Genomic DNA, 23513 nt, shown 5'->3' with positions numbered 1-23513 from the left:
TCAAATGCCACATGCCTTGACTGCGCAGATAATACCGTGGAATGAATTATAAATTAAAAAAATATTTCCAGCACAATCTAACTCAGTGGGCTAACGACGACGATAAAATCGTAACAGAAAATACAGAAGAAAAAAAAATTCTGGACAATACAATTCTTTGCTTTGGTATGTGAGCGTAGCATTCGCTTCCTATTATCTGAAGGTGCTTGAGGCTTTCTTTCTTCCCAAACCAAAGTTCAAATGGAGTCTTGTCTTCTATTGTGGTTGGACCAGTTCTATTTAGAATGTAGACAGCTGTATTGGTCAATTCAGCCCACAATGCTTGAGGTAGGTTGTCATGAGCGTGTAACATAGCTCGAGCAGCTTCCACGACCACTCGGTTGTCTCTTTCTATGTATCCGTTCATCTCGCTGCAGTAGGGCATCGTGAGAATCTGTTGGATACCTTGGTCATCTAATAATCTCTTCATTTTGGAGTTGTCAAATTCTCCGCCGTTATCACTCAGAAATGACTGTGCCTTGTGACCAGCACGTTTACATTCTTTCAGCACTAGGAGGAATTTTTCATAGACCTCAGATTTTTCCTTTATGAAATATATGAATCGAAATCTCGTGAAATCGTCTTTGAATAATACATAATAACGGGAACCTGAACATGATGGTTCGAATGGCTCAGGCGAACGCAACGATAAAACTAAACTGATTATTTGGGCAACACAACGACAGCACGGATGAACACAGTAGGGGCAGTTTTCTTTACAACACGATGCCATTACAATATTGATGACGTCACAAAATGGCGACGCTGACGTCATTCTAGCGAGGCAGACGCTGGACCATTGGGGTGCTGGGAGAGCAACATTCACACGCATGTGTTTTGTTTTATTAAGCGGACTTTCGGGTATCGAATCACATACCACAACCCTACCCATTTGATTATAGAACACATTGTGGAGGATAAGATTACCCAATGTTATCGTATTGTATACTACAATCTCGCCCGTTTTATAATATTTTGCTATACCGCTATTTGTAATTTAATTATTCATGTTCAAATATAATTTAAACGTCCCGGATATTGTAAATTATACTACAGTCCTACATAATCTAGTGTAGAACACAATAACGTTCATATATTACTTACGGTATTGTATTATATACTGCAATCTCAGCCTATATAGTATATATATTTTTTAATATATTTATTTAATTAGTTTTTTTTTACCATGATTCAAACTACTATGGTATCGTAAACTATACTCCAGCCCTATATTATATTATAGAACTCTATACCCAATATATTACTTTTCGTATACTAACGTCATTTCCTCAAAGAATATATATTGTGCTAAACAAGCATGTGAACTCTCCACTTGTACTTCCCTCCAATTGTGTATTTTCCCACACAATTAAAAAAATAAACTTGTGGAGTGTTCAAAACTCCAACCTGAGGATTCAACTTTTGGTGGTTTACAGAGATTTTATTCCCTAAGTTGTGTCCGCTCCAAATCTAATTAAAGCGGAGTCTAAAGCCATTTCTGAACACCAATTTTACGTATTTCGATGATTATTTTATATCTCGAAATAAAGTAATTATAGTTTTCTCCTGCTAAATATATTCATTTTACGGTTCTATTTATTAAGTTTCAAGCGAATAGACCAGAAACGAAACTTAATACCAGACCACACAAATCTGGGTAATTATTTAGCTAACTCTGATACTTTTACATATTTTAGGAATCTAAAGCTAAATAAATTAAACTTTAAGCAACTGCTTTATTTTTTTTTTTAATAAATATCAACTCACACCTGGTGGTAAAATGCTGACGCAAGTGTTGATAATTACGATTACATGCATGACTTCTATTTCGTGTCGCAGATAACGTTTATTAAGTTTCTGGTGAGAAAAAAAAAGGTGTCCAAACGAATTTCAAGAGTGCTATCACGATAAATTCACAGGGAAAAAAAATCCCCTTATTAATAAAAAGGTTAAAAAAAATTTAAAAAAACAGCAACATGTTACATTGGGTTAAGTCAACCGTCGCTCTAATGTTCAGCGTGTTTAAACGCGACAGTTTCCAAGGTCAGCTTGCTACATCCCCGCATCATGTAACCGTTAAAGCTTCAAATGCGAAACAAGACACACTCATCCATCACCAAAACAACATTGAAATTCGGTAATTTTTTTTCCTTATTAAGCATCCAGTTTTCTTTTCAAATTAAACGTAGAAATGAAGAAATGAATTTATTATTTTTTGTGGTGCAAGCTGTATTATATATATATTTGAAAATATGTACAAAACTTATTTTGTTCTGTTTGATGTATCAAATTGTAATTTTAAGGAAAATTTTAAAAATAAAGTAAGCAGTTGGTTGTGTTTGTGGTTTGTAACTGTACAATTACAATAATTATTTTGGAGATATGCGTTAGAAAGCTTTGATATATGAACTGGATACGCAATGAGGAACAATTTACCTTAACGTATTACACTCACAGTTTTCGTTCGTGTCGCAAGAAGCCCGCTCCATCCAAGGTCCACAGCACGTACGCACTTCTCCCACGCAGGCGGACTCCGCTCTGCGCAACGGTGCGACGATAGACAGCGAGCAGTCGAGACGCAGGCGCGCGAATGAACAGTCAAATAGGGCGGCATCGCCAGCGACATGCGTGCGTGCGCGCGCGCGCGCGCGTCTACTCGCCGATGCCAAGTTCCCCTCTAACGTAGTGACACGCGTGGTTAACACGTCACTGGGAAGCCTACGATTCACTCGTCCTTTTGGACATACCCGAATACTCACGCTGGCAAGCCTTCTTTCAACAGACGAGAGAGCCAAAAGCCCGAACGTGCATCTTCGGTTTTATTTTTTGTTCATTGTAAATAAATATACAACTCATGATAACTAATGGTCAATTAGGTTGGGTTAGCTACATTATAAATACTTTAAAACATTGTGGACGGTTGATTTGGTTAGGATAGCTACATTAAAGATACTGTGAAATCATGTAAACGGTTTCCTAGCGCTGGACAGCTACATATTAAAAAAGTTATTTGCTAAGCAACCATAAAATGAATTTACAGTATTTTTAATGTAGCTATACTTACCTAATATAACCAACCATCCACAATGTTTTAAATTATTTATAATGTAGCTAACCTACTGAATAATTTTTTTAATTACTTCTTGCTAATTTTAAGAATGACATCTTATAAGTTAAACCCGCACATTTGGAGAATAAATGCCCGAGAATTTTTTTTTCCACCCAAATAAATACACATGTTGTGGTACGGGAAAAAAAAGCGAGCATGAACTTCGGGGAACTTCGGGTGTGGCTCTCTCGTCTGTGAAATCAAGGCTTCCCGCTCAAGAGAGCGAAGAATACCAATCCAAAAAAAAACCGCGAGCTAGTCTTTTAGTTAGCCAGAGATATGTCAACATAATAACGTCGGTTAACAAGAAAATTAACGTGTTCTCATGTTGCAAGTGAGTACACCTTCGGACATGAAATTTAACTTGGAATTCTTTAAAATAATGCCGAGAGTACTATAACGTAGTTTCCGCACCCGCCGCTAGAATTCACCGCTTGACGTCGGCTACTGATTCATTTAATTAATGGAACGAAATTTTAACTTATATAATGCAACGGCTCCGATAAAAACGCAGAAGACTTGGAAAATTTTTTTTACTAAATTCCAGCCTTATACCTGATTTTCGACAATGAATTTTGTTAAAATACTGTCCATCTTGTTAAAATTCATTAAAGGGTTAGTACTTCAAAAGTTTCGCTTTGTCTTTGTGAACATATTGAAGCACAGTGTTTTACCATTTCCGTTCCGTGCGACTTCCGTTCCATTCGCAAAAATTACTCCTACCAAATGCCGTATTCCGAGAGTTTCGCCAGAGTGGCGTCTTCAAACTGATTGCACGCTATGACAAAATGTCTCAATGCAGGTGGCGACTATGTGAAAAATTGTGCGAGGTGTAAAGTACATGATGCCGTGTTCTTTTTGGCAATAAAATTTCCGTGTGAAAAAAAAAGAATCACGAATATTACTTTCGGAAGGTCCCTTGTTAAATGCATGCATGTCCGAATTATGCAAATAAATCATACGAGTAATTAATGACCGATAAAATTTGTGTTCACAATAAGTCACGTAAACATTTTTTTTAGTTCATGATACCATGTTATTTTTGGCAATAAAGTTTCCGTGTGAAAAGAAAAAGAATCACGAATATTACTATCGGAAGGTCCCTTTAAAATGCATGCATGTCCGAAGTATGAAATAATTCAGACGAGTGATTAAGCACCGATAAAATTTTTGTTCACAATAAGTCACGTAAAGATTAATTTTTTAATTCAGGCCTGTGTTTAGCCATTATATTATCGAACATTTGAAGATAAAAACTTGTTATGTTTACAAAAGATTTTTATCGCACTGTTAAAAAGTTTCACCTTAAATTAACGATGAACGCTGGTTACGAATTATCCAGGGATCTTGGAAATTTATTGTTACCTTAATAAATTTGCGGGTACAAAGTTCATTTACTTTGATTACGAATATACTACAATAAGCTTTATATAGAAGAAAAACATTCAAAACCAAGTCAGGACTCATGCAGTAACACACTTACTTCTTTCACGTGTGCGTTTGCCCTGTTTATACAAAAAAAAAAACATAATTAGGAAGTTTAAATACGGTGTAGTTTCTAGAACATTGTTTATTTGAGATGAATTCTTCGTTAAAATAAATTCCACAAATTGTACTATAATTTTTAACAGTGCGAAGATTCATTGGCGTTTCTGGCACATAAAAAGAGGGGGGGGGGGGGGACATGAAAAGAAATTTGTTTATTTAAATGCTAGTACCTCCATCAAGTTAAGTATAACATGTCTGTTTATTTTCAAACTATGCTTTGTATGTAATTTTTATTTGACACCTGATCTACTATTTCTATATGTCATCACTGTAAATACATGTATTTTATAATCATGAAAATAGTGTAAATAAAACTACTGGATGTACTTGAAAATATTCGGTGGGGGGGACGTGTCCCCCACGTAACCCCCCCCCCTCCCCCTCGTCAGAAAAAATGAATTTCTGTCTGGCGGTGATGTAAATCATTGGAATAACCACGTGTCATTGTGGAACGGGCCTAAAATTGAATGTCCACTGGCAATAAATTACGAAATAACCTGCTTCAACTTGGACAGACGGAGTGCAGAGTTCCAGGCGAAAAACGTGTCATTTAGTAGTAACTACTTAAGATTGATTAAATCTGTCTGATTAGGAATAGCATTTTAGAGCCAATGGCGGCTTCAGTATGACTTTTCGGGAGGGGCCATCGCACAAAGAAAGGTCGTAGTTGCAAAAAAAATGAAAGTGGTCAGATATTGGCCTTGGAATATTATTTACAAATTACAGGGTTTCAAATACAAAACCTTAGTAGCTCCATGCAACTTTTAGTTTAACATATGAAATTAAATATTTAAGTAAACATAAATGTACACTAACCAATAAAATTGGTCTCGGGAGGGGCTATCGCCCCCACCGCCGACCCTTCTGGAGCCGCGCTTGTTTAGAGCAAGTTTTGCACGTGACGTGTGTTGACAGGTGCCGACTCGAAGGACGGCGGGATGATGTTCGAAACGAACGGATCGGAAGAAGAGAGAGACGACGACGGGACTCGCGGAGATTCCGTCGCGCACGAGTCTGCGTCCGCCGACGAGAAGGCGACCTCTGACCCGGCGCGACGGGAGGCCGTCAGTCTGCGGTCGTACCTCGAGTTCGTCGAGACGTCATCGGCGGACGTCTTCCCTTCGCCGGGCGACGGAGGCGGTTCGGGAAACACCGGATCCGTCCGGGACGGAAGGAACGAAGACCCGGATCGTGATCTTCGCGAGGAGACAGGAGGTCACGAAGGAGAACGTCGCGAGTCCAACGCGGCTGTCGACGCAAGCAACACTGAACTAGGGGCAGAACTCAGTTGTACGTGTGCAACGGAAGGCTCCGTGCCAGCAGAAGATCAAGAACCGATCACGCGCTCGAACCTCGTAGGTGGCGACGGCGAAGTTGATGATCCGACGACGCCGGAATTGGAGTCGGAGGAGGACGAACGGTACCTGTCCACCTGGGGCCTGAAAAAATTGTTCGAACTCGCCGGCGAGCGAGAGATCGACGAGGAATCGACACGGGACGAATCGATCCACGACCTCAGCGATGGTTCACAGGTCGAAACAGCGGGATCGAAGGGCGACGAACGGCGTCCGTCCACCTGGGGCCTGGAGCAATTGTTCGAACTCGCCGGCGAGCGAGAGATCGACGAGGAATCGACACGGGATGAATCGATCCACGACCTCAGCGATAGTTCACAGGTCGAAACAGTGGGATCGAAGGGTGACGAACGGCGTCCGTCCACCTGGGGCCTGAAACAATTTTTCGAACTCACCGGCGAGCGAAAGATCGGCGAGGAATCGACACGGTATGAATCGATCCACGACATCAACGACAGTTCACAGGTCGAAATAGAGGGATCGGAGGGTGCCGGGACGGGATCGATGAAATCGCGGGCTGGGAATCTCGGGAGCGACCCGGAGAATCCTCCTCTCGAAGATGTTTTCGAGAGGCCGAGCGGAGAACGGCAAGAATTGTCTTCGGGAGACCACGGCGGAAGCGTCGTGGAAGACGAACGCCGATTCTGCTCGGGCGACCATGAAGAGGTGACGAAACTGAAGAACTGCGAGCTGGATCCAGTTGCACCTCTCGGGAAAACCGACGACCCCTTTGGAAACAAGCTCAGCAATTCGGACGCCGCAACGAAGTCCGAGGAACGCGATAGTGGCGGAGATCGGGAAGCAACAGATCTTCTCGACAGCACGAAGAAAGAGACCGTCATGGATCCTGCTTCCAGCGAGGCAGCAGCGACCACTGGCGGAGACAGCGCAGTTGGAAATAAGTCCGCGGGGCGTGACCTGACTCGCGCCCGACAAGAAATCCCCCCCGAGCAAATTTCACCAGCTGATCCAGAGCCCGAAATTGTTCCCGACAGCGAAAATGCAACGCGGTACATAACCACGTCTTTACAAATGCAACTGGTTAATTCTGAATACTTGGAAGAATGAATATAAGCTGATTCTTGAAACGCATCAAGAAATAACTATTTTATTTAGTAAACATTACGTGTATTAATAAATTACTTACCTCATAGCAAACGTTACACGTTTATCGTGAATTTGGTTTGAGTTATTTCGATCCAACATTATTTAAAAATATTTTAATATTGAAAGGAAAAAAAAATGCAAACTTTCTCTGCAAGATGTGTTTATCGATGGATTTAATATTATAACGTCTAAATATTTTTGAATAGAACCTAAACTTATTTTTTAGGTGTTAAGTAACTAAACATATAAATTATCCGACTGCAAAATGTAATTATATATATGTATATATATCACATGATTTATAAAATAAAGTTTGTGTCTTGTAGGGAAATATATAAATATTTTATTTTCTCCCATGAGTGTAATTCTTGTAAGTTTAACGGTTTATTAAAACTTAGCATTACTAATATATTAATCAATCCGATTATAGCAACCAATGTATACTTGAACATACCTTTTTGTAGTGTCTCAGTAAATATCGAAGACAACTGAGGCAGCAACCATATTTTAAATGAAAGTGATCAGAAACACGCAAACAGCAACGTTTTGCCGGTGAACTACAGAATGTTTTCATTGAGTAAACGTTCCTTCAAAATAACAATAGCAATAAAACGCCAAAATAGTTTTTTTAAGTAGATACTACTACCTATTCCCGATAAAATGTCATTAAATATTTTTGATGCCGCTAACCTAACCTAACTAACAGTTCACATCACTTTACATTATGTAGCCAACTTAAGTTACCAACCGTTTAAAGCGAATACTATTTTTAATGTAGTTAACATACCCTTATCAAATGTTCAAAAATGTTAATTACAGGTAAACTACTTACAAGATCTTAATGATGTTTTACATAATCATAAAAAAATAATAAGATTTACTCATAAATACTAATTTAAAGAGATCTTTTTTTAATATTTTAAGAGGAGAAATTACTCTTTGAAATTACAAACCACAGACTTTTATGATTATTCATATTTTATATTATACGTATGCATGACTCTTCGCACACAGCAAGGCGGTGAGATATTCCGATCCACTATTCCCCAACTAAGTTAGATGTTGCAAGATGAAGATTTATCAAGTAAAAAAAAGACAAAGGAGATTATTTATATAATGCAGATTGATCATTGGCAAACATTTTACAACGTATTTGCGTCACAGTTAAACATCACTGACGCCATGTTAGTAAACTATAAATATGGAAATAGTGTATGCCCATTTATAGTAAAAAAAAATCCCTTCTGCAAATAATAAGCACAGAACTTGAAAATAAATTACAACAATAGATTTTCTTAAAAATATATTTTACTTATAAACATTTAGTACACAGGCAAAATAACTCACAACAGTACATCATTAAAACTATATTTAATATATTATATCAACAAATGGCAGACCTGTTTATTAGACACATAATTCACTAAGCAACATTTTGCTCTGACATGGGTTTGACTAGATGTTGGAACAGTAGCCTGTTCTACAAAGCTGTAGAAAACAGTTCAAAAAATTTGTATGCGACAGTTACAACCATGCATTGTGTGTAGCTGAGTTCTTCCTTTTCCTCAGACATTTGCTGGAGAACTACCACACGTAAAATCTGTCTACAACTAGGCATTTGATTTTCAATTCACAACCTCTCGCATATCAATATAAAACAAGAAGTGTTAAAAAAGAACTTCTTCATATTGTATATGAAACATTTCACAACTTTTTTAAAGTTCAAGTCTAAATCTGAAGTAAGTCGCACATAGCACATTTCACAAATTAGTGTTACAGGAAACAATTAGAATATGTGTAACCCAGAAATAGTCTTTTTTTTGTTTTTATACAGGTTATTTGAATAAAACCATTTAATTATATAATTTAACATTCACTCCCGTATATTGTTTGGTACTAGGTCTTTAATGAAATGAGTCATAGTAACTGTTATGGTAAGGATGCATTGCACAGTAGTAATGTAAATAAAAAAAAATTGTTTACACTTTGAAAAACAACTCACATCAAAGAAAAAAAAATATTGTACGCCAAAAAATGTTAAGAGATTATTTGTATACACAGAAATAAATACAAAGTTTCTGAAAACAAATTATCTCTTAAATTTAAGCCTAGGCTAAATTCGTGACAGTACACAATCAGCATGAAAATACCACAGTTGCATACGCTCAGCACATAATTCTAAGATACATTCGCACACAACATAACGGTTAAAAAAATTCTGACTTTTTTCCCCTCTTTTTTTTGGTATATTTTCTTTTTCAAATTTTGGAATGTTTTCATCTAATATTATTTACCTAAGCCCAAGTATTTTATTTAGCAATTTTTTGAACGACTATAAATGATTAGAAACTACAAAGATTTGCCTTGAAAATAAATACCGTAACACGTTCAAATTAGTTTCACTTGTTATCTTTGAAATGTACATATAAAAAAATCACTAGCTACTCTATGCCACTGAGCGTAGCGTTTATCTATGATGTTTTGTATGCTGATTGGTCGCGCACGGAAATTCAGCGCACAACACGGAGAAATGATAGTTGTTCGATGATTTCCTGCTATTTTTCTGTTCGTGTGCTATTTTCCAATGTAGCAGCTGCTATCTGTTTGTGTACTTTCAACTTCCGTATGTGTGTGTGTGTGTTGTATGCATGCTGATACAGATGTAGCCCAGATTTTACTTATTTTGATGATCAAAAATTTTATTTTGTAAAAAAAATTCTAAAATACAAATACTTACAGTGAAATTTAACATGACGTAGACTCTAGTAATATTTGCATATGTTTGGAACAACTTCATGATTGTATTTCTAAGACCATATGAAATAAATTTTTGACGTGGGAACAAGAAAATAACTGTCAGCTATTTTTCACGCTTCACAAATCTGACAGGCCTAAAAATAGTTATGTTTGAAGGCTTACTAACCATACCAGAAATACAAATCAGTCTGCAAGACATGAACAAGTTCATGAAACAAAGAGTATTGTGTGTATTGGGTAAAATATTCTGGCTTATCTTGCGCAACAACGAAAGTTTTCTTCATATCCGGAGATGAATAATGCTGACTTGAGTTTAAATACAAAATAAATATGCCCAAATTCCACACGTATAATATAGTATGGTTTCAAAGTATGTTTTTTATTATTAAATTAATTATGATCTGGGAAAAATAATATGAAGGTTTTCTCTGTTAAAGATATATAAATTATTTTAAATTTTATGTTTCTAATCAGATAATACTTATACTGTATTAAGACGTTTTACTTGATGTTTGAAAGAATCAAATAAAAACTATTTTAGTAATCAGAACGGGAGAAGGCCAATTTAGTTGTACAGGCCTGGGCTATAACCCTCTGAAATTTTTAAAAATTATATAAAATGCCTAATGCAACAGCTGGTATAATTTTTGTTAGAGTATTTTAAAATCCCAAAACATTTAAAATGTCATAAACGTCTATTTTAGAGTAGAATGCGTGTATATTTTATTCTAGAAGTAGGTACTTCTGTTTCAACTCAAAGTTAAGAATGCGGGTTTTGGTAGCTGGTGTATCACAATTAATTATGTCGACTCGAAAAACTGTAAAACTGTTGTTAGTTTTGTCTTAACAATTTTTGTGAGAAAAACCAAAACTATTTAATAAACAAAATCTTATTTTTGTAATGCAGAACTACTTTAGTTTTGTTTTCACATAACTTACTCCTCTGCATTTAACACTCACAAGATTTCTCCTGCTGCAACTTTTTGAAAGTGAGACTATAATTCTATTTTATGTCACTTACTGAAGTTTTACCCCATTCTTTAAAACACATTAAAGCTAATCTGGACACTTAGAAATCGTTCTTAGTATTTTTTTCCAAGACAATAAGTTGTTACAATTTAACATCTATAAAAGGCTATGGTGTGAACAGGAACAGATTCTCATAAGTTTATTCCGAATCGAAATATTGCTAAATAACAAAGTTTTAAAACACGACACTATTCCTGACAACAGGTGTGATTTTCGTGCAGGATTTTCGTGCAGTGTTCTGCTGCTGACAGAAATGGCTGTCGTGAATCCATTCCGAAATGGAACACACAGCTGTGGGCAACACTATTCCACTTTTGGAAGTCACCTGCACTAGCTTAGATAGTCAGGGGCAGTAGTTGGTTGGGATGAAAACATAGATATGGTTTTGTACAAGAAAACAAACATATTCTCGTGCATTCCTTTTTTGAAATAGTGAGAATTGTTCCGGTATAGAAAATTTTGATTTAAAATCACGGAGCTGGTGTTCATCATGAAATTAAAAGCTGTGACGTAGTTTAATTCAGTATACCACATCATCGCCATATTGCAAAACCCAAAACATTGCAGAAATCGGACTTGAACATGCTTTATGACTGTTAATAGGTAAAGATTAGAATTCCACCATTAAAAACTGTTACCGCCTTAAAATAAAATTCTTTAAAAATGTTTCTTAAACGCGAATACCACACCAATGTTTAGGATGTCCCACAAACATAACACAGGTCATGCGACCAAAAATCAACTTCATGCAGTATCCTTGTAGTAAATCATGGGTTTTTCTCGCCCTGGTTGAATCCATTTGACTTAAATCTTAAAATTTAAATCGTTCATTGAAGATCACGATATTTTCAGCAATTTCCAGTGTTCATCACTGATTTTACAGTGAAGCATACTAATAGTACACGCCAGACAAACTGAGCAATTTAAAATTTCTTCTAAATGTTTTATTTGTCAGTAAACGTTAAAATATTAAATGAACTGTCCAAGGTTTCAATTTAAAAAATTTTAAACTATGAACAGAGATGACTTCCAGAAATTCGAGCTAGGAGGAACGGTCTCCATAATATCGATTTTATTTACGTCTCAATAACTTAATTTTACATGTTTTTATGAAAGCACAAATTATATAGTGGCCTTTCTTAAAATCATCACATTAAGCAGCAGTTAGTTTTGTAATATGTGTAACCATAGTCAAAAGTTACTTTTTTTTCAGTCTCTCCCACAAAACAAAATTTTATTAGATGTAAATTCTCCTTCCTCCCCCTGGATCCATTTGTTTTTTGTGTTAGCTGATATACAGAGACCTCAAGATTAGGTCTCACAGCCATGTTGTTTATTTAGTTTTTTCGTCATTAATATCAATAAAACGATTTCCATGTAAATTTATTCCGATAATTCTCTTGCATTCGTTGTTGAGTCTCAAATTTTCTCGCTACATACTTATTAAATGTTATTTCCGAGCAGTAAAAAAGGTGATGCAAGTGATCACAATTACGTACACGTGCATACATCCGAAATTCTACTTTCCAAGGGATATTTGTGTTGAACGAGAATATCAGTAAATGACTTGTTGGGCTACACTATAGCATTCCCTTCCATGTCTTGTCCTCTTTACCCAGCACTTTTATCTAACTCATTGCCTATTCTCAATTCGCATCTTCTGCAGGGACTTCTGCAGGGACTGGACTGATGGATACTCACTTCAGTGCTCAGCGGTTCGTTTCGGTACAACAGCAATGGGCTCTCCCCTTGCCGAAATCTAACAACACACAGCCATGCTCATGTTGACTACGGTTGGACCTAAAATTAAATCTCCTCCAAATTGACGTGTAATTTTCAGTGTAGCGAGGGCAGGAGGTGCAGAATATTCTTCCCAGGGTATGTTAGATGTAGATTGGTATGGCTACACTTGATTTATTTTCTCCTGTTTCAGTTTGAGGCCAACGCAAAATGCCAGGGAGTTATTGTGATGAATCTACGGAAAAAAGCCTTTTAAAATAATAGTAATGACTAGTAAGTGAATCAACCAACATTGCGTGTGAGACTAAGACCTAAGCAGAGACGCTAGGTCAACAACGAAACATTCGGACGCTATCACTTCAACCAGCTGAATCTGTGATTCAGGCTAAGGGTTTGTGGTGTCCAGAGAAGGGGAAGATTTAGAATGAGAAGGAGAAGACGTTAGAGAAGTAGGATAAAGCTGGGTGCAAATTGAAAAAAAAAAAATAACAGGAGGTCTTGTGCACAAGATTTGACCGCCATCTTTCGAACCTACTGATTCACAACAGCACAATAGTATGGTCGTGTGTATGGGAGGGAAATTAATATATTTCATATCTGTTACGAACGCATGGCGCCAAACAGCCAATGAGAGTAGAGTAGAATGCAAGTTTTGGCGGGACTAGAGGACTGTTCATGATCATCAATAATATTGTTTACAAGAAATCGGCGAGACTGTATATTACTCATAAAAAAAGGTCACTAGCAAATTATAAACTGAATTTTTTTTACATGACCCAAATTGATTCATACGTGTGTTCACAAATTTCTGGTCAGATATTGTGTGGAATAATTGTTTTGTGATTAATACACTAACAACAGGTACCGGATACGTTGAGAAATTTCACTGGGCGAAATCAACAGTAAGATTTCAGTCGTGAACCAAAAGTCACTAGCAATTATGAACTAGAACTTACTTTAAATAACCCAAATTAATTTATACGTGTGTTCTGAAATTTCTGGTCAGATTTTGTGTGGGATTATCATTCTGTGGTTAACACACTACCAACAGGTATCGGATACGTTGATGAATTTCATCGGGGGAAATCAACAGTAAGATTTCAGACGCGAATCAAAAGTCACTAACAATTATAAACTAATTTTTTTTTTTAACACAACCCAAATGAATTCATAAGAGTGTTCACAAATTTCTGGTCACATTTTGTGTGGGATTATCATTCTGTGGTTAAATACACTACCAACAGGTATCGGATACGTTGATGAATTTCATCGGGGGAAATCAACAGTAAGATTTCAGACGCGAATCAAAAGTCACTAACAATTATAAACTAATTTTTTTTTTTTAACACAACCCAAATGAATTCATAAGAGTGTTCACAAATTTCTGGTCACATTTTGTGTGGGATTATCATTCTGTGGTTAAATACACTACCAACAGGTATCGGATACGTTGAGGAATCTCATCGGGGGAAATGAACAGTAGGATCTCGGTCGCGAACCGATATCGCACAGTCGCGCGGCTGGTCTCGGGTGGAGGGTAGAGGATGTGGTTGGGGGAGGGGGGGGATCACGTGGAGTCCTCGTCGATGACTGTGATGACGCGCTTGGCGCCCATCAGCCGCCACTTGAGGCTGGGCCGCCCCCGCCACGCCGCCGCCGGGGAGGCGGCGTCGTCCAGCGCCGCCTCGTGCTGGGGGCTGTCCTCGCCGCCGCCGGACGCCTCGCCGTTCTCCGCTCCGCGGGCGCCGCCCCCGTGCCTGCAAGGCCCATTCAGGTCCCGCTAACAACTACATACACTGTTGCGGCTGAGAAAACTGGGGAGGTTGCTGCAATAAGAGCCTGTGAGACAATGGGCCCTTTTTGGGTACAACACGAAAACGAATTATACACATATTAATCTCTATGGAAAATGAATTATCTATGAATTATTTGGACGTAGTTATGCAAAAAGGAACCAACCCACAATTTTGTTATATTTTATTTGAAAATAAATTAAAATAGTACAAGGTTGATCGTACCGTCGTTGCTATTATTATATCAGTATTTATACTAGACCATTAAAATTATACCCACATTATATTATCAATAGGAGAATTACAATTTATAATTAACATTTACTTCAAAATACTCAGAATAGGTTTAATGTGTTGGTTCCTTTTTGCATAACTACATCCATACGTATCTTAATCTCTATGGAGAACACAAAAATGAATTATTCATATCTTTATCTCTATGGAGAACACAAAAATGAATTATACATTATCTTAATCTCTATGGAGAATACAAAAATTAATTATACACATCTTAATCTCCATGGTCACCAAATATTATCCAGAAATTTTAATTTGTTGTGTTGGTATGAAAAAGTTTTCACGTGATCAAGCAATGAGCCCTTTTTTGAAGAGAACCATTTTAATTGTTGAAAGTTTTCTAGATAAATAGAATACCTACATTTTTTTTATGTGTTTGTGTATTAATAGCTGTACTTAAAAATTAGTGAAAGTATGTTAAAGTGAACGAAGAACTACTCTATATTTAGTAAAAAAAAAAGAGCTAAACGTAAGTTTGTTGTCCAACCAAGAAAACTTTGCACCTTGATATCTCAGAACATTGTTTTGGAGCATGGGCACTTATTGCTGCAATCTCTTCAATTAATAAAACAGAAATTTCTCAAACATGATCTGTAGACGTTTTACCTATTTAATGTTCAAATATTTTTTTTAACTACGTTAGCAAAAACGTAACTATAAGCACGCCAATTATTCACTTCTTTTTTTTTTAGTTTGATTCAATGTACAGTTCCTGGGTAGATGCTAGGATTATGCTAGTAAAGTGCTTTTTGTTCAGTTTAAGAAAATGCACCAGCTGACAAACATCATGACTTACTGGGAGCATTAGTAAGCTCCAGCTGACCTATTAATGAAAAAGCTTTGGCGTGACCATGCTTCGTTCACACGTAATACATGATTGAAACAGAAGAAAATGGAAGAAAATTTATTTGTTAAAAAACCAAAATTTTTGAACAAACTGTAAGCCTGCTTATTTGTGGATTTTGTTTTCTTTATCACCCATTTTACTCGGATTATACGGATTATCCAGATTTTCGATTGTCTGAATTACCGAGTTTTAACTGTATGTCAATAAAATTTTTAAAAAATGGGATGTGGCTGTGTCATGGACACGGCCGTGTGTTCTACATGAATACGTGAACGTAACAGCTAATATTTTCCATACAAAATATAAAATACGCTTCTTTTTTTATTTTAACACCATATATATTCACTGTAACTATTTTACACTAATGTTTTATATGTGCAATCGATAGATTTTGACGAGAGCTGACGATTGAAACCCAAACGAACGTCGTAGCTTATCCGAGTCCAAAAGTCATACGAAATGGAAAATCTCGAAACACAGCAAAATTACCTCAAAATGGCGGCGCTTTCTCCCTCAAACGCGCGCGATGCGTCACAGTCCTCACTTAGCGTAAGATGTGTAGCTGCAACACCAGATTTTTTGAACTGCCTCCCACCATGGAAGCAATTCACCTCCGAAGTCGTGGAGGGTGTTAAGGGGCCCGCCTCGTCAGGGGTGTATGTGTGTTAGTGAGGCGGGATGATAAAGCGCGACGCTCGCTGGTATTTCTAGCGCGGTATAGCCTCTAAGCGCAAGGCTCTGAATTGGCGTGCAGTCTTCTCGTCGTCACAGGACAACTGTGAAATTTGAGCGGTGACCGTAACATTACATGGCCGAGAAATGATGATAAAGGTGTAATGCAAGTCCCTTAAGTCATTTCAAGAATCTGTACCGGTTGTTTTACGCCTAAAAATTACTCTGAAAGCATGCGTTTTTATCAATTTTTACTGTTCTAAAAATACAGTTTAAAAACTTCATCCGAAATCAAAAGTACTTTCCGTCCCTCAGCGAACTCTTAAATGTTTTTTTTGTAAGTAGACCCCCACTCGGATATCTCGAGTAGTTTTGAAATTATCTTTGAAAGATTTGTGCAATGGGAGTGCATGACTTTGATGTAAGCTTTTGTACATACGCCATTACTAAGCACATGTATGTCTGCAGAAGAAAACTACAAAAAACACAAATGACAAAAACACAAATCGAGCAAAAAAATTGCTGTTGTCAGGATCTAAACACCACACAATACTCCAGAACAGAAATATGGTCAACAAACGAAGAAAAACAAAGAAAAATGGACTAACAGAACGAAAAAAAAAACCCACAAATGATGACAAAACGTTTTTGTCATTTGTGTTTTTTTGTAGTTTTCTTCTACAGGCAGGTGCGCAACAACTAAATTTCCAAAAGGGGGGGGGGGGGGAGCAATATACCTTCTTATAAAGAATCATCGATCCCCCCTATTGAAGCGGGGGTCCGGGGGTCCTCCCCCGGGAAAATTCGTATTTCAAGGTGGAAAATGGTGCTATTTAAGCAGTTTTATTATCTGAAAATTGATTACACAGCACTTTATTTGCCGCCGTTTGCCCCCACTTCATGGTTTCAGAAGGGAGGGGGGGTGGCAAAATACCCTTGGCCCCCCCCCTTGTTGTTACGCCCCTGTACTACAGGCATACATGTGCTTAAGCAATGGCGTATGTCCAAAAGCTTACATCAAGCTTTGAATATATATACTGTATAGAAGTCGCCAGCCCCGGTTAAAATTTCTAATACGGTTTGAGGTAGTTGGTTAATTCACCGCCGCAATCGCCACCATCTCTAGGGAATCGACTTGTGATGGTCCCTAGCAGATAAGTGTCGAACTCTTCAAACACCCCTTCCCCTTCTCGTTGAACGACCTTGAGCTGCAGTGACTGAAAGATGGGGGGTGCGGGGAATGTCAGCGGGCGACAGTGCTGCGCTCTATCGTGTAAATAACAACTAAGACGATACAGGGCGTTACGGCAGCGCACTGCAGGCGGTGAAGTTCCCAAGCTGCTCATCATACGCTCCTGAAAAACGTAGAGTACATCCTATCCACTCGCGGCTTCTATACAGTATATAAATTCAAAGCATCAAGTCAGTAGTTTTGAAATCGCGCCGTGCGTGAGTGCCCCGGGTGGGAGGTGAAGGGTTGACCCACCTGGCGAGCGACCAGCGTCGACCCTTGCGGTCCATCAGCACGGGCATCTCCGCGATGAGGTTGTTCTCGTACTCGCTGAGCATGAGGTAGTTCTCCACCTTGTTGCACGAGGTGATGCAGTCGCCGATGTAGTCGAGGTCCTCGAGCAGGTTGTCGGGCAGGTCCATGTCGGCGATGCCCTCCTCGCTGATGCAGGTCAGCTCGGGCTTGTCCCCGGGGATTGCGGGCTGCTGCAGCTGCTGGTGATGGTGGTGGATGTGGTGGTCCTCATCGGCGGAGGCGTCGAGCGCTCCCAGGGTCAGCACCGGAGGACCCGTGACCCCGGGCGGCTCGTGGTCGGGCTCGCCGCTGAAGGACAGCTTGCGCCGCTGCGAGCAGGCGCGGTTGTCGCACGGCTGCGAGGTGCCGTTGGCGCGCGCGTGCTTGTGGCGCGACAGGCTGCGGCGGTGCGCGTCCACCAGGAACAATGCGAGAGCCCCAACCGCGGCGCAGGTCGCGCTGAACAGGTAGCCCGCCTTGTCGCCGCACTCCTCCGTGATGTAGCCTGCGGGCAGCGCGTACTCTATACACTCCATCATTCCATCTAGCTGCGGCACGGACTACCGACCAGGTTTACAACCTGTCATTCCGTGTAGCTGCGGCACGGACTACCGACCAGGTTTTTACAACTTGTCATTCCATGTAGCTGCGGCACGGACTATCGACCAGGTTTACAACCCGTCATTCCGTGTAGCTGCGGCACGGACTACCGACCAGGTTTACAACCCGTCATTCCGTGTAGCTGCGGCACGGACTACCGACCAGGTTTACAACCCGTCATTCCGTGTAGCTGCGGCATGGACTACCGACCAGGTTTACAACCTGTCATTCCATCTAGCTGCGGCACGGACTACCGACCAGGTTTACAACCTGTCATTCCGTGTAGCTGCGGCACGGACTACCGACCAGGTTTACAACCTGTCATTCCATGTAGCTGCGGCATGGACCACCGACCAGGTTTACAACCTGTCTTTCCATATAGCTGCGGCATAGACTACCGACGAAGTTTACAATGTATCATTTCATGTAGCCTTAGCATAGACTACCGACAAAGTTAAAAATATATTATTCAATATAGCATTAGCATAGACTACCGACGAAGTTAAAAATCTAAAATTCCATATAGCCTTAGCATAGGCTACCGACTAATAAATAACTAATTAAAAAAAACTATCATACCATCACACCTTAGAGTAGACTACCGACGAAGTTAAAAATCTATCATTCCACATAGCCTTAGCATAGACTACCGACTGATAAATAAGTACTAAAAAATTTTTCTACCCTCAGACCTTAGAGTACACTCCCGACGAATACACACAAATATTTAAAATCTATCATTCCATATAATCTTAGCATATACTACCGACTAATAAATAAATAATTTTTAAAAAAACTATGCTACCACGAAGCCTTAAAAGTATACATTTGACAAATTACTAATTAAGATAACAACTGCTACACTTCAATGCCTTTACACGCAGAGCTAAAAAAATGTATGCATTTGTGTCTTAAACATTGGCACACTCACTGTTTTTTTCATATAAATTCTGTATGATGTATCAGACAAGCACCAGTCTTAATTCTAGGAGTACAAAATGCTGATCGGCAATGTGACAGACATTGACTTATGCCATTGGTCTTTCTCAGAATACTCCTGTTTCCCTCTACCAATGCATTCCACCATTATTCCATCCAAGTAGCTTAATTCCACATCACCTCTAATGACCACCTTGTTTTCAAAATGTTAGACGCTGTTAGTTAAGTTATGCTTCGGCATAAAAAAATTATGAACACTTAAAATATGTTTTAGAGACTCGTCCACATTGAGTTTCATTGCTTATGGATAATGGCTTTACTGGTTAAATGGAGCAGTGAAAGTAGATAATTTCATTGTTATTCTTTAATTTAATCTGTGGAATTGAATGAACTTTTCCAGTTGCTAAATACTTAAATAAACCAAAATAAGTAAGTGGGTTTTATGTCATATAAGTAGTACATACTAGTAGGGTTTTACTTGGTACACTTATGCGAAGAGGCTAATTGCTACAAAACCTACAAGATTATAAAGGATTCCAAACCCCATGGCTACCAATTAGGTATTTTTAAATTTGTCATGTTGGCACACTGGGATTGACCCCACAGCCCTCACTATATGAGGGTAACATGTTAGCGACCACAACCACCTAATAACCTAAATTCCATGACACTTAGTATTTACAGGCTACCAGTCACCCCATACACACATCACAAACAATTATTACAAAATATCCCGAATTAAGGGGAATTTTTGGATGTCTTAAAGGGAATGGGAACAATTTATTTTTAGATTTACGAATTTATGAATATATCTGTGTGAAATTTAGTAGAGTTTTGATTTAAGGGTCATTGTGTCATTTAAAATTGACATAATTAGAAGTGTATATGGGGTGAAACATTTAAATGGAACAGTTAACCGATTGTGAATAGTCATTTTAAGATGGAGAAGGGTGAGTAATTTGACCATTCAACCATCTAGGTCTACTGGATTTAAGTGAGAGACTGTTGAAACATAGCCATAAACCTTTTTGAAAAGGAGTGAACTAGGAATGAAGATTGATCATAAGATGAAAATGTATGGCAAAGAGCGAAATCATGAATGCACAGTTTAAAAAAAAAAGTGAGGCAAAAGTATAAAATTTTACACAGTATACTGATTTTAAGTGATTAAGAGAATAAACTGCACACAGCATTTTATTCGGAAAATGATAATACAAATTTCCTAACCTAAGTTAAGAAACAATCCGTTTTGGAGAGGTATAGGTAGGGAAGACTCTAGTTGCATCTCAGGCCGAGGCTTATAGGCCTAACCACGCAGTGTTTTAGCCAATGCTATATGATTTCAGAAATATATGTTGAGGTTCATCAAGCTGCCAGCGTACTTTTGTGTCTCAAGCAAACAGATTTGTTTTTCCTTTTGCAACTTGAAAAAATACCAGATAAAAAAATCTCACAGAGCCAGAGGTCTACAGATTATTAACGGAGCCAAAGGTCTACAGATTACTATCATTGTAGCTTATCTCGCAGGATCTTTGTTTTGAATGACACATTATCATTTAATTGTGATATGTGTTTTAATGTCTGTCACTACTAGTATTGCACGCAGGCACAAATTTTTTATGTTTAAATTTGCCACAGAATGAACATTAATTGCATTTGAAAGATAAATAAATTTTTTACAAACCCAAATTTTATCACTATTCAATATTTTTGAAAATATTTACATGGGCAGAGACTCTACGTGTATGCCTTTAATCAAAATACAGTTTTATTGATATCATGTTCTAAAATCATCAATTACCTACATAAATTGTAATTGTTAACTATGAGCAATGAAATGTAAGTATTGAGAAAAAAAAGAAGGCAAATAGTATTTGATAAAAATTAGATTTTATGTTTTAACGAAGAAGACACACGTAGACCAGACATACAGAAATAATATCTTTATGCATAAAAAAACCATGAAAATTTGTAATTAGGTAGAGGACATAAGTTGTAAAAGCTGGGAAAGTCATATCACAGCATTGAGGTAAGAATTCGGGGAGCGTGTGCATGCAATCTTTGCCAAATTAAAGTCGATATTAAAAACGGACTATACCAAATAAAATTTCTTGGTTATAATACATTTTAATGCTAATTAATTATTAAATAGTTAATGACCGTTTTTTGTTTTTACAGTGCTCACATGAAGCGAAGTATCGTTTTTAGTATTAGGCTTTATACAGCATTCTAGGGACTGGAAAACTTCGCGGGTTCAATGACCTGTAGGATGAACACCATAGTTCTACGTACACACACATTTCGTGATAGGCTGAAATTCAAACATGTGTACAATTATGCTGGTTCTGCTATTGGCTCGCAGATTTAACTGGAGCATTCTTGGGCCACTGAGAGACTATCGACCAAAGATGCGTCGAATCACAAGCTACCCAGTGGAGACGCCTCACAATTTAGTACCCAATGAACACGCGTGTTTGCTTGAGAAATGCAGAGGATAATGGTGGCTATCCTAGAGGTCATTGAATACGTGAATTTTTCCGGTCCCTTACTACAAGTCTCGGATGCCACGTGTCGTCTCGGGCAACTAGCCGGCGACGAGGTGACGAGGTGACGAGCTTTGAATATATATACTGTATAGAAGTCGCGAGTTGATATGATTTACTCTACGTCTTTCAGAAGCATATGATGAGCAGCTTGGGAACTTCACAGCTGCAGTGCGCTGCCGTAACGCCCTGTATCGTCTTAGTTGTTATTTACACGTTAGAGCGCAGCACTGTCGCCCGCTGTCATTACCCGCACCCCCCACCCACATTCACTGCAGCTCAAGGTCGTTCAACGGGAGGGGGAAGGGGTGTTTGAAGAGTTCGACACTTGTCCGCTAGGGACCACCACAAGTCGATGCCCTAGAGATGGTGGCGATTGCGGCGGTGAATTAACCAACTACCTCAAACCGTATTAGAAATTTTAACCTGGCCTGGCGACTTCTATACGGTATATAATTATATTCAAAGGTGACGAGGCAGTGCGCACCTGATATGGGGACCCCCAGCGCGATGGGCACCGCCTGGGAGCACTGCACGAAGCTCCACGTCCACGCGAAGTTGCGCGCGCGCACCCGCTCGTACGTGTAGGTCTTGAGGGCGTAGTGGTAGCCGCCGCAGAAGACGCCGTAGATCCACGCGAACAGCAGGTAGCCGTGGCGGTTGGCCGACACGGCCGTCAGCCCCGCCGTGGCCAGCGCGCACATGAGCGCCGCCGCCTGGCACAGGTACTGGCGCGCGATGCGGCACTCGGCCGAGTTGCGCACCACGACCAGGCCGAAGGCGGCGCAGCCCAGGGTCCACGCCAGCCCCAGGTACACCTGCAGCGGCACCGCCAGCTCGCCCAGGCCCTCCTGCTCCACCTGGTGCGCCTGCACAGAGCACGTTCCCCGCACAGCTGCGCAACACGCCGGCCCCAGGCCCTCCTGCTCCACCTGGTGCGCCTGCGCAGAGCACGTTCCCAGCACAGCTGCGCACCACGCCAGCCCAGGTACACCTGCTCCACCTGGTGCGCCTGCGCAGAGCACGTTCCCAACACAGCTGCGCACCACGCCAGCCCAGGTACCAGGTCAGCCTCACTCAGGGCCGGTGCAAGGTAAATTGGCGCCCTAGGCGAAAAACTTTAATGCCATGGCGCCCCGCCCCCCCTTCCCAGCCGGACACCCCGAAAAAATTTTCCTTGCCTCAAAATACATCACGTAAGCCTAAAATTTTGTCAACAATCAAATGTAAGCAGGCTTGTGTTTTTTTTTACTTTTTTACTTATTACAAATCATAAACAGGTCACCGTGGACTTTAAATAATTACTTATATTAATCAAACATTCCAAACTGTTACAAAAATAAATTTTCATCTAGTTTCAATAACCGTTAAACATATTATATGAGCTGTTATGTGTCGTGCTGCGCCGCCCCCAGCTACTTGGCGCCCTAGGCGGTTGCCTAGTTCTCCTATATGGACGCGCCGGCCCTGGCCTCAGTGTACGGGAAGCCTACGATTCACTCGTCCTTCTGGACATACCCGAATACTCACGTTGGCAAGCCTTCTTTCAACAGACGAGAGAGCCGAACGCCCGATCGTGCATTTTCGGGTTTTATTTATTTTTGTTCATTGTA

The 23513-nt window shown here is 39.4% G+C and overlaps 3 protein-coding genes across 5 annotated transcripts in view; 1 reads left to right on the top strand and 2 right to left on the bottom strand.

Annotated features, from left to right (window-relative positions):
• LOC134538684 (uncharacterized) overlaps positions 1–2718 on the bottom strand; it is a 248037-nt gene extending 245319 nt beyond the window's left edge. Inside the window, exon 1 of one of the 3 annotated variants that reach the window (XM_063380103.1) lies at positions 2495–2718. The gene's annotated coding sequence lies outside the window, so the exon portion shown is untranslated. The remainder of the gene's footprint in view (positions 1–2494) is intronic. The other 2 variants (XM_063380110.1, XM_063380102.1) reach the window with 2 other exon arrangements.
• LOC134538685 (uncharacterized) overlaps positions 1–7514 on the top strand; it is a 31475-nt gene extending 23961 nt beyond the window's left edge. Inside the window, exon 10 of the mRNA XM_063380111.1 lies at positions 5612–7514. Within this exon, the coding sequence (XP_063236181.1) occupies positions 5612–7119 (1508 nt within the window). The 3' untranslated portion in view covers positions 7120–7514. The remainder of the gene's footprint in view (positions 1–5611) is intronic.
• Positions 7515–8448: 934 nt separating this feature from the next.
• LOC134538683 (monocarboxylate transporter 12-like) overlaps positions 8449–23513 on the bottom strand; it is a 45403-nt gene continuing 30338 nt past the window's right edge. The window contains exons 4-6 of the mRNA XM_063380101.1: positions 22388–22769; positions 17780–18323; positions 8449–14441 (exon numbers count right to left, since the gene is read on the bottom strand). Of these exons, the coding sequence (XP_063236171.1) occupies positions 14252–14441; positions 17780–18323; positions 22388–22769 (1116 nt within the window). The 3' untranslated portion in view covers positions 8449–14251. The remainder of the gene's footprint in view (positions 14442–17779; positions 18324–22387; positions 22770–23513) is intronic.

The sequence above is a fragment of the Bacillus rossius genome, chromosome 14 (genome assembly GCF_032445375.1).
Source record: "Bacillus rossius redtenbacheri isolate Brsri chromosome 14, Brsri_v3, whole genome shotgun sequence".
NCBI lineage: Eukaryota > Metazoa > Arthropoda > Insecta > Phasmatodea > Bacillidae > Bacillus > Bacillus rossius.
This window is presented reverse-complemented; position numbering and strand designations above follow the sequence as displayed.